The sequence below is a fragment of the Strix uralensis genome, chromosome Z (assembly GCF_047716275.1).
Source record: "Strix uralensis isolate ZFMK-TIS-50842 chromosome Z, bStrUra1, whole genome shotgun sequence".
NCBI lineage: Eukaryota > Metazoa > Chordata > Aves > Strigiformes > Strigidae > Strix > Strix uralensis.
In genome coordinates, this window is record NC_134012.1 from 74,889,812 (window position 1) to 74,902,388 (window position 12,577).

The 12,577-nt window shown below is 40.2% G+C and overlaps 1 protein-coding gene across 2 annotated transcripts in view; it reads right to left on the reverse strand.

Moving 5' to 3' along the window:
- Positions 1-12,577, reverse strand: part of LRRC2 (leucine rich repeat containing 2) — a 76,797-nt gene that overhangs the window by 19,692 nt on the left and 44,528 nt on the right. For both annotated transcript variants that reach the window (XM_074856595.1, XM_074856596.1), the window contains exon 5: positions 8,028-8,164. In XM_074856595.1, the coding sequence (XP_074712696.1) occupies positions 8,028-8,164 (137 nt within the window). The remainder of the gene's footprint in view (positions 1-8,027; positions 8,165-12,577) is intronic.

Consider the following 12,577-nt stretch of genomic DNA (forward strand, 5'->3'; position numbering starts at 1 on the left):
AGGAGTGAGTCAATAGGACCTTCTGGGAAACTACCTTCAGGGACAAGGCAGCAGAACAGAGCTGACAGATCTTTAAGGACACTTTCAATAGAGCACAAGAGCTCTTAGTCCCCAGGTGTAAGAAATCAGGAAAGGAAGGCAAGAGACAGGCATGGCTGCTGGAGAGCCAGTCAGTCAAGACCTGCTGGTCAAACTAAACAGCAAGAAGGAAATGCACAGGCAATGGAAGCAGGGATATGTATCCTGGGAAGAGTATACGGGTGCTGCCCGGCTGTGTACAGATGGGGTCAGGAAAGCCAAGGTGCAGCTGGCACTGAACTTGGCAAGGCATACAAAGAATAAAAAGGTCTTCTACAGGTATGTCAGCCAGAAAAGAAAGGCGAAAGAAAGCTTAACCTCCCTAATGAACATGACTGGCAAACTGGTAACAATGGACAAGGGGAAGGCTGAGGTACTCAACAATTTTTTTGCCTCATTCTTCACTGGCAACCTCTCTTCCCACACCTCTCTAGTGGATGGACCTCAAGGCAGGGACTGGGGAGGAAAAGTCCATCCAACTGTAAAAGAAGATCAGGTTCATGACCACCTGAGGAACCTGAACATACCTAAGTCTATGGGACCTGACAAAATGCATCTCACAGTCCTGAGGGAACTGGCTAATGTAGTTGCCAAGACACTCCATGGTATTTGGAAAGACATGGCAGTCAGTTGAAGTCCCTGGTGACCAGAAAAAGGGAAACATTGCACCCATTTTTAAAAAGGGTAGAAAGGAAGACCCTGGGAACTACTGGCATGTCAGCCTCACCTCTGTGCCTGGGAAGATCATGGAACAGATCCTCCAGAAGCTATGCTAAGGCACATGGAGGACAGGGAGGTGATCTGAGTCAGGCAGCATGGCTTCACCAAGGACAAGTCTTGCCTGACTAACCTAGTGGACTTCTGTGATGGAGTGACTACATCAGTGGACAAGGGAAGAGCTATGGATGTCATCTATCTGGGCTTCTATAAGGCTTTTGACACAGTCCCCCACAACATCCTTGTCACTAAACTGGAGAGATATGGATTTGATGGGTGGACTGTTTATTGGATAAGGAATTGACTGGATGATCACATCCAGAGAGTCCTGGTCAAGGGCTCAATGCCTGGATGGAGATCAGTGATGAGTGGTGTCCCTCAGGGCCCATACTGGGACCAGTACTTTTTAATATCTTCATCAATGACATATTGATAATGGGATCGAGTGCACCCTCAGCAAATTTGCAGATGACACCAAGCTGAGTGATATGGTTCACATGCCTGAGGGACAGGATGTCATTCAGGGGGACCTGAACAAGCTCTAGAAATGGGCCCATGTGAACTTCATGAGGTTCAACAAGACCAAGTGCAAGGTCCTGCACCTGGGATCGATACAGGCTGGGAGATGAAGGGACTGAGAACAGCCCTGCGGAGAAGGATATGGGGATACTGGTGGATGAAAAACTGGACATGAGCCAGCAATGTGCACTCACAGGCCAGAAAGCCAACAGGGCTGCATCAACAGAAACTTGGCCAGCAGGTCAAGGGAGCTGATTCTGCCCCTCTGCTCTGGTGAGACCCCACCTGGAGTACTGCATCCAGCTCTGGGGTCCTCAGCACAGAAAAGACATGGACCTGTTGGAGTGGGTCCACAGAAGGGTCACAAAAACGATCAGAGGGATGGAACACCTCTCCTGTGAGGAAAGGCTGAGAGAGTTGGCATTGTTCAGCCTGGAGATAAGAAGACTCCGAGGAGACCTTACTGCAGTCTTTCAACACTTTAAGGAGGCTTATCAGAAAGATGGGGATGTACTTTTTAGTAGGGTTTGTTGTGACAGGACAAGGGGTAATGGTTTTAAACTAAAAGAGGGTAGATTTAGACTAGATATAAGGAAGACATATTTTGTGATGAGGATGGTGAAATACTGGAACACATTGCCTGGAGAGGTGGTAGATGCCCCATCCCTGGAAAAATTCAGAGTAAAGTTAAAGGGGGCTCCTGATCTACTTGATGAAGTCCCTGCTCATTGCAGGGGGATTGTGTTAGTTGACCTTTAAGGTCCCTTCCAACCCAAAGTATTCTATGATTCTATGATTTTGAAAGCTCCCCAAGTCTGTACTTGCTTATATCAGGACTTAGCTGAAACCTTCTATGCAACAGAAATACAAAACTAGATTTTATCTGTTGAAAACAAGGTCTGCTAAAACAGATCAAGTTATGCTAAAAAAGCATAACCTTGCCATTTCTCTGAACTTCAAAGATCAGTTTATACAGGATTGACATAGAAATGCAGGCATACATACATATGCTCTTTCTTTGACAAAGTATTCATACACTGTAACAGTCTCTGTCTCATTCCTTCACTTTGCACTACCCATACCTCACAAAGGATACGGAAAACATTTGAGATTGCTTGCTGGGACTGCACAAATGTGGTATTGAACACTGTTCAAAGCAGCATAACTTTGCAAAGCCCCTTTTTAATTTATTTTCAATATCAGAACATCTATCTGTAAGCATGTCTGTCTTGCTGCTGGTAGTGTGGAGTGACTTGCCTGTCCTGTGACTGACAGCATGTGCCACACCAGATGGTACAGATGGAGGAAATAAGAATTTCTTCATCTTCCCTCTCTTCCCATTAAAGTTCCTTCAGGTCACATCTATAGATACTCTTGGCTGATATAGCATTATTAGCAGAATTTTATAGGATGGAAGAATAACTGACCCTTCAACACAGCAAAGCTGTGTCTTTGAAATATCAGCACAAAGCAGGTATCCTGCCATGCACAGGAAACATTAACTGGGTGATTCAGTAAATAATTGTAGAAAGCAGTACTTTCTGAAGGAAGCACACCTTAAAATTAGGTCAGAGCAGGTTTTCTATAAACCTATATCAGAAAACATGTTATTTAAAATGCCGGTTTTATTCCTAGAAAAACAAATTAGCTGCAAAACATGCATAAAAATAGAAATAGGAACTCTATCCAACAGTTAAAATAGAAATACCAGCACCATACTAATTCTTAAATTCACACACATAGAAGGTACAAGAAATTTAGAAACAAATTCCTCTATCCCTCCCCTTCTCTCTGCAGCTACAGAGTATGGTACCAAGTATAATCCCACTATGCTAGGAGAGGGACTGGATAACACACAGGGCATGCCTCTTGGGAGCATCTTAGATAGAGGAAGAAATTCACCTCCACAGAGGAGTCTTATGAGCCATCTCTGGGAAGATTGTGCCCTAAACTTCACAGTGTACCTTCCCCTGCTGAGCCTGGTTATTGAGGTCTAGAAGTATGTTTACAAACTAGCTGCATAAATGTAATGCCACATAGGCCTTTTCTAACATTTACCTTTTATTTCAAATTATATTTTTACTTATGTCCAGAGAAAGCCATTCTTAATTTACAAACGTGGCCAAAACAGATTTGAATTCAACCACAGATCCATAAACCTTTTCTGCCAAAGGACTTACTTTGCAACTAATACTAATCTAATATTGAAGTTAAATGGAACATTGTAAAATCTAAAAATGTTAGACATCCAACAGTAGAAGAGAGAAAAATAAATTGAAAAGTAGACATTGAATTAGTTTGCTCTTCCTTAGGTATAATATAGAATGGTATGAAATCCTAAGCCTTGAGAAAGTAAAAAATGAGAGCACACACCCTTGATTTTTTTTAATGGAGCATCAGATTACCTTATTTTAAGATTCAGTGAGATTACTTATAGAGTGTTTGAAGTGGCCTTTGAAAACAGGGAAAGAGCTTTCTCCAAGAAATGAACAGACAAGTGATCAGTGTGATTGTCTTCTGATGCTATGGCACAGGGCATGTCACTCAAAGCATGGCTCCAAAGCACACCCAAACAGAAATACTGACAAAAGTCCAGGTACTGGACATACATGTTCCTAGTAGGCTGATACAGTCACTCCATGAAACAGGTTGCATTAGGCCAAGCAGAATGTTACGATTTTGGGTGAGGTTTTTTCCCTACACACTGAAAAAGGTTGCTGTATCGCTACCAGGTATGGAATCTATTGACAGAGAATGAAGATCCACAAGTTGTGCCAGAGCAACTCAATCACAGCATACCTCAGCTTAAAACAGCTGCACTGGAAAATGAAATTGGTAGATTAAAAAGACAAGTATAGTCAGTATACGTGCTGGAAACCTTATTAACAACTGTGGTATACCTGAAAAGTAGTACAAGATAAAGGTGCTTAGCATCTTGTTTTTCCTCAAGTTTTTCTGTTTTCAAAACCAATTAACACACTTAACAGGCATCATAATAGCCTGTGAATTTCTTATGTGGCTTACTGAAAAATTCAGGCTGACTGACAAATTCAGAAACAACTTATATGCTAACAAAAATTTATACACATATATGGTAGCTGTCTTCACACTTCAATTCAAAATGAGTATTTGGTGACACTGTATGGTTTTGTGTAATAACCTATGTTCACCCTCTACCACTTCTGGGTAGCAACTACAGTCATGTACTATATGATCCATCTCACTGAGATTTCTCCCCCTAAACTGGCACATCGTGTAATATTCTGTGCCTATTAAAAAAAAAAAAAAAAAAAAAAAAAAGACTGAACTCCTTTCCTAAGGAAGTAAACACCTAAATAATCTAACAAACTAAAAGCTTCATCTTCTCTACTTTTTGCACCTGTCATAAGGAAAATGGATAGAAAAGGAACAGGGAGACTGATTACTGAAGATGTAATTCAGTATCAGAGTTCTGATGTTCTCATAAACCTTTATAGGCGTGTCAAAAATTCCTGACTGAATTGCAGGCATGTTATCAATCTCTTTGAATCCATTTTCATATAGGTTTTCAGTGTCTCTCTGGCCATTATTCCATGTACAAAACCAAGGTAAAATTAGACTTTGATCATTTATGCTAGGCTCAAGTTTGTCTTTATTTATTCTGAGTAAGTTTTACACTGGAGAATACTGTTGCTCCTCCAGTGCATTTCTTTAACCTTCCCAGAAGAAGCTTTCAAGGATTTTAAAGTCAAATAAAAATTGAACTTCCTAAAAGATGATAAACCGGAAGCATTTTTAGCAACTCTCTACCTTATTTTCTGTATCTGTTGCTAAGTTTTCTCTTTTTTTCCCCAATGTTGTAAATTCACCTACCAAACCAGAGCCTGCATGCACTCGCCCATTTACGCTCTTCAGTTCCCAGTACTCACACCACAGGAGAGAATGGTGACCAACCTTTATGAGCATTTCACTGGATTAACAGGTGTTAGCAACAATTGAGTTAGGTAATAATTGATCTAATCTGTCTAATTTGCCATCATAAATACTTGTATTGGGTCTCCATGGCAAGGTGCTGGCAGCATGGAGGCTGCAGGGTGACCTCTGTGGGAAAAGATCAGGGGCTGCCCCATGCTGGACACAAACAGTTCCAGATGGCTCCAATGGACCCACCACAGGACACAGCCAAGTGTATGGTGCCACTCTAAAAAAGTATTTAAGAAAGGAGAAAAAAATGTCAGAGAAAGGGGGAGGGAATAAAAAGAGCGAGAGAAGACCAGAGGGAACACAAAGGTCTGAGCAGGAGAGGAGGAAGTGCTCCATGGTGGAGCAAATCTCCACACTGCAGCTCATGCAAGACCCATGATGCTGCAGATGGATATTCCTGAAGAAAGTGCAGCCCATGGAGACCCCACACTGGAGGAGAGGAAAAATGTGAGGAGCAAGGAGAAACAGCTAGAAACCACTGTGTACTGGCTGTAACTCCCAGCCCTAAGAGGTGCAGGGAGGCAGAGGAAGAGGAATCTAGAGTGAAGTTAACCTTGGGAGAGGGAGAAGAAAAGATGTTTTAATGTCTTTTTTTCTCACTACGCAAATATATATTGACAAATATTAAATCAATCTTCCCCAAGTACAGTCAGTTTTTCACACAATAGTAAATGGTAAAGAATCTCCCTGTCTTTTATCTCCACCCATGAGCTTTCTTATCTTATTTTCTTCTCCTGATGTCATGCTGAGGAGGAGAAGGAGGGAGTGAGCAGCTGGATGGGCATTTGGCTATTAGCCAAGGTTAATCTACCACAACACTTCACAGTATCTTTCTGTTTTCCCTTTTTAGACTGTTCAGACCAACTCAATGTATTGATTCATTAAATAGTTACTTGCCAGTGATTACCACCTTTTGCCCATCTGAGAATCAAACATCAGACACTTGTTACATTAGCAAAGATACTGATGCAATTGCTCTGAATAACATCAGCAATATTGAGTACACTGAAGGCCAAACACTTCCAAGCATTTTAAATAATTTGACAAAAGTGTTCCTTTAATTGTAAATTCAGCTTCCAAAACTGCCCTTGAAATGTTGATTCTGGGAAACTAATTTTATAAACTAAATCAGAAGAGTTTGAGTAGCCTACCTTCCAGGTCACTGCAAGTATAAATTAAGTGTCAGCCTCCAGAGAAAGAAGGAAACACAATAGACAATGCGAGTATTTTTCTTCTTGAGCATTTAGACTATGCTGACATGGTGTTACTTATGGTTTTTGTTGTTACATAGCATCTTTTGCAGAGCTCCAAATTTTTTCTGAGATTGCAAGCAAACCATTACCCAGTACCCTACACTCAGTTTTAGTGGATTTCAATCCTATTAAATAGGAGACCACCAGAAGGGAACAATTTTTTTGAGCATTCCAAGGGAAACACTGGTTTCTTAGGACTCAGCCCTGGAAAGACTTACATGCACAGTTAGGTTTACGTGCAAAGGCTACCCATAACGCATAGGTATGGGTAAGCCTTTGCCCTACAAGACCTTTAGAAGCAACTGGGAAAATACTTGTTGATTTTAACGTACCAGTTATTGAGGCTCATTTCACCATTCTACTCCATAGGTTTGAATATATTCACTTTTCCTAGATGCTTCTATTTGATTCCTTTACCTGTTCAGGATATATGTTTTTCTGATTCATTATGGTTCCTTTTTACCAGCCAAGTTTCATCTGGCTTGTCCCTTATCTTTTCTATCTGAAGGAGGAGAAGAGGAAGGAGAAAGGATACCTGCACTGTTTGTGTTGTTGCTAGCATTTCTAGGCAGTGTCCCTTTGTTTCCGTTTCCTTCACATAATTTTTTTATCAATTCATTTCAGATAAACTACCTTACAGTGAAAAGTCAGAGGGGAAAGTTAATTACTGTTTGCATTTTCTTAGAACAGAACATAAGCATGGCCAAACCAGATCTCACATAAGTTTAATTCACTACAATATTGCCTGTAAATCACTAGTAACAGATGTTTAGAGAAAAAGTAGGAATCAGTAAAGAAGAGCCTGACAATTCTCTCTAAAGAACCCCCACTCATGCTCCAAGAATCAGGATATTAAGAACCTGAGAAATACAGATGCAATCTGAAACTGTGGTTAGGTACCAGCCAACAGTTTCATTTCTCTGTGAACAATAAGTCTCAGAGCCACTGTGGCAGAGAACAGTTATGGATCCAACACAAGAAACAATGTTGGTGCATACCTGGGAGTCCTTTTCTCAGTCCTTATTATATATTCATACCATGCCTCACATGTAATATCCCTTTCAGACAGATATTTATGTTCATAGCAACACACAGTGTTGTTTATAGAACCCTCCATACTCTTTTTAAAAGAAAACAAACACTGGGAACACATGAAGGTTAGTGTGTGAATTTGACTGTCAGGATGCATTTCACTTTCACAGAAAATAGCTGTTTGCGGCTGCCGCCTTACCACCACTGGCCAAATCCCCTTTGGGATCATGTCCTCCTTCATATATCAGAACAAATACAAGCGAAATTTAGTCACTTGAAAACTAAAACAAAAAAGCTTGGTCCCATTTAACTGCTGCTAAGGCATATTCAGTTATATTAGTACTAAAACATTATTGCTAAAAACTGAAAGGAATGTGGTTTAATCTTTTAAGTAAAGATTTTAAGACTGTGATAAAATTATAAGACAAATAAAAAAGGTGGAAGAAACATAGTTTATTATCTTACTTCAAATGGGAGCTCTGTTATTTCCATATTTCCAGACAAATCCAGTTTTTCCAGATTCTCACAATCACCCAATTCTGGAGGGACTGACTTCAAATTATTGAAACTCACATTGAGCACTTTAAGGTTTTTTAAGCAGCCTGTGAGGGAAAGATAATTAAAATCAGCTCATTTAAAAAAATGTGAAGGGAGAAAATAAAAATAAAAGGCATACTCAGTTTAGCAAAGAAAAAAATCCTTAATGTCGTGATGAGTAAGAGATTAATAAATATTTTATGCAGTGGTCACTAACATTGGGGGGGGGCAATAGTGCTGTGTGCACTTGTATGGACTTCCCTTACTCAGCAATGGTTTTGGCAAGAGTTTGAAAGGACACAGCAAAGACTGGCAAAGATCTTGATTCTACCAGGGATGAGATACTTATTGACATCACCTGAAATTAGAGAAGTTCGCTTTTGGTTTAACCACTTAAGAAAACTTGCCTGCTAACTGAGAAGCACCTTAGTATTCTTTACAGAACATATTCATTGGGAACAATCGCTCCTACTAAACTTACTACATCAAGAATTCTGTCTTTGGTATCCAGCATTGCATACTTTTGATTATAAAAGATAATGGATGTGTGCATTTATTTCATTATTTTCTTTACTGAAATTTATCATCCTTGTAGGCTTAATTTTAAGGCTCTTATAATATTGTAGGCTACATTTAGTCACATTGTACTTTCTGTTTCTTCATTTTATAGCATTAAATAATCTTCAGTAAAAACAGGTTTAGAAACATCATTAAAATGCAAAATGTATTATACTGAAAAAATACAAATTATACTGTGACAGGGTCAAAAGGGAAGTAAGGAATTTGAATGCATCAAATAGGTGATGTGTTAGAAAAAGCATCCTTAAATGCATACATAACAAAATGAGAACTTTCTATGGCCAGCTGTGCTGTTGTGTTACATGGACAGTCATGGAATTACAGAATCATAAAATGGTTTCAGTTGGAAGGGACATCCAAAGATCATCTAGTCCAAAGCCCTGTCCAACCTGACTTTGAACACTTGCCATGACAACACATTGACAACTTCTCTAGGAAACCTGCTATAATGTCTCACCACCCTCATCATAAAAAATTTCTTCCTTGTGTCCAATCTAAATCTACCCTCTTTCAGTTTAAAACCATTGTCCCTTGTCCTGTCACTACAGGCCCTGGTCTTTCTCCATCTTTCTCATAAGCCTGCTTTATATGTTGAAAGGCTGCAATAAGGTCTCCCCCGAGCCTTCTCTTCTCCAGCCTGAACAACACCAACTCTCTCAGCCTTTCTTCATAGAAGAGGTGTTTCAAACCTCTGACCATTTTCATGGCCCTCCTCTGAAACCATTCCAACAGGTCCATCTCTTTCTTGTACTGGGGACCCCAGAACTGGATGTAGTATTCCAGGTGGGGTCTCACAAGCATGGAATATAAGGGGAGAATCATTTCCTTGGACCTGCTGGCCATGCTTATTCTGATACAACCCAGGATACTATTGGCTTTCTAGGCTGCAAGTGCACATTGCCACCTCATGTCCATCAGTATCCCTAAGGCCTTCCGTGTGCGGTTTCTCTCCATTCAGCCTGTATTGATACTGAAAACTGCCCCAACCCAGGTGCAGGATCTTGCACTTGGCCTTGTTTACTTTCATGAGGGTCACATGGGCCCATCTCTCAAGTCTGTCAACGTCCCCCTGGATGGCATCCCTCTCCTCAAACATATCTACTGTATCACTCAGCTTGGTATTATCTGCAGTATTCTCCTCTAATCAGTGATATTCCTGTGATATTCCCCTCTAGAGATAGAGTACAGCAAAACTTAAATACAATTCAGCAGCTGGAAATCGGGAGAGAACAGCATCTTGCATCAACAGGTTCTCAGAACAGACTATATATTGGCAAACCAAGAAAAGACATACACAAGATTCACAATTTTGTATTATATCAGTCATCTATTTATAATAATTTTTTATAAAAGAATCTGGTGTTTCATGGGATTTGGATGACACTGGGGAGAATCTCTCTACAGTACATCTCAAGTGCTCAAAACAATGTCATAATAGTGAGCTTGTCCTTAAGACACTAATGCTTACTTAAACTCCTTCCAAAGCAAAAGTTGTTTTAGAGAAGCTCACCTTTTGCAATGAGTGGAAATCCTTACCAGAGGCCAGATGGTGCTTCCACAGGAAAAGACAGAGAAGAAACAGAGAATTGAAAGCCCCACATGTGTTCCCTGAGAAACTGCTGTTGTCAGAGGCAGAGGCATGAGGTGTGATGACCAATACTAGCAGCCACCAAATCACACAGCATTTTACATAAATCCCAGTCTCGCTTAGACATGACACGGTCCTCACATGATGGCTGGACTACCCAAATCTTTCTCACAGGTGGCAGACAAGCTGTATGTCATAAGAACTCTGTCATATTAATCCCTACAGTTTGCAACAGAGAAAAATATAGAAGCTTCCACTCAGCTTCTTCCCAGTTTTAGCTCTGCCAGAAATAGAAACTCAGGTGGTATTTCAAAATTCAGCTGTCCTTCTATGAAGGCAACTTTGTCTTTCCTATTTGCTCTGAAGTCCTGTTTTAGTTAAAATAGCGGAAGCAAAATTTTCAGTAAGACTACAACAGGCATTGTTTTGGCAGTACATTACTGTGCCACAAGGTTATTGGGGCTGATGCAAGACAGTAATAGAAGCAACTTAATCATGTAAATGTGTGAACTGCCTTATTTCCTGATTTTTAAACACATAAAAGTAATAAAAATTTAGCCTATCCATGATGAGGCCTCACCAGGTTTAGTATCATGATGTAGACAAATAACCATATTACATCACATGTTAAGTGGCATAAACATCACTTTAGCACCTCACTGCAACAGAATAATCACTGAAGCAGAAATGCCTTAAAATAAAATAAGGAATCAGAGAATTGCAAATTAACTGCTCATCCAAGTAATCCCTCAGCAAAGGACAGAAAATCCCATTGGAATGAAACTACTTACTTATTAGCACTGGAATGTTTTGTCTTTTCTTTCAGTGATGGAATATTGTACTGAAATGGGTCTGTCTGGAATGGAGTTAATGTTCTTCATAGCAGCCCATATGTTGCTATGCTTTGCATTTGTGACCAAACAGTGATGATAATACACCAATGTTTCCATTATTGCTGAACAGTGCTTACACAGCATCAAGACTTTCTCTTGTTTCTCTCTCTGCTGCCCCAGTAAATCAGCTAGGGGTGGACAAGAGGCTGGGAGGGGTCAGGACTGAGACACTGACCCAAATTGACCAAAGGAATATACCATAGCATATAACATGTTCAGCAGTAAAAGGTGGGGGCAGGGAGAAATGGATGGGTGTTTTCCAATGTGGCTATTGCTCGGGGACTGTCTGGGCATTGGTCAGCTGGTAGCAAGTGATTGCTTTTGCATCCCCTGTTCATTTGTTTGCTTGCTTGTTTGTTTTTCTTCACTGATTAAATGGTCTTCATCCTGATGCATGAGTTTTCTCACTTCCACCCTTACAATTTTCTCACCATCCTGCTGTGGGAGACTGAACAAGGAGCTGCAGGGGGCTGAGCAAACTGTGTGAGGCTTAGATGCCTATGACTGTTAACCCACAACAGATGTATTTGCTAACTTTTCAGCCACTGAAATTTCTACCTCTCAGTTCCATTAGTAGCTGGAGAACTAATGCAAACAAGACATCTAGTGTCACCAACATCCTAGTCACCCTCTTGTCTAACTCAGCTCAGATGAGTCATCTCCAGTGCATAAGTAGGACACATGGAGCAGAACTGCTTACAAAAAAAAAAAAAAAAAAAATTAACAGCCTGTCTGGGCAGAGTGATGGAGAAAAACACATCTTCCCTTTCTGACTTTCCTGCCTTCTGAAACCATGGCTTTTCCAGTTTTTTTGTCCTTTCACAGTTTCTAACATGTATGTCAATGTTCACAATTTGGTTTGTCCCAGCTTGCAGGCATGAGAAACCAAGTAAGTAGAAGATGCATCACATTTTTTCTTGTCATATATAAACTCTGTAATCTGACAGAAGTATATTACAGAATATACAGTCAATTGCCAGTAATTGCTGTGGCTAAAACTATGCAAATTATTAGAAAAAGCCATGAGTCTTACAACTTAATTTAATTCTGATAACAAACTCAGGACAACATAGATGAGTGGAATACCATTCACTGAGATCTGCCTGTGGGAAGCAATCCCTTACAATTCTGTGTAACAGCTGGTTTTTTCACCTCTGGGCTCTCCAGTGGATTAAGTTATGCCACCTGACAGCTGAGCAGTAGTGAAACATTAACCGTCCCTCTAGGACCATAAGACATACATAGGATTTACCAGGACCTCCTGGATAGAACCCTTACACTACAACTTCACATAATTCCATTTTTTGATCTATCATATTCCGTCTTAAAAATATTTTGGTTTTTACATCTGCTGCTCTTATGGAAAAACAAAGTTACAGAGTTTCATCCCTTTCATGATTTGGAATGGTCTTTGGATT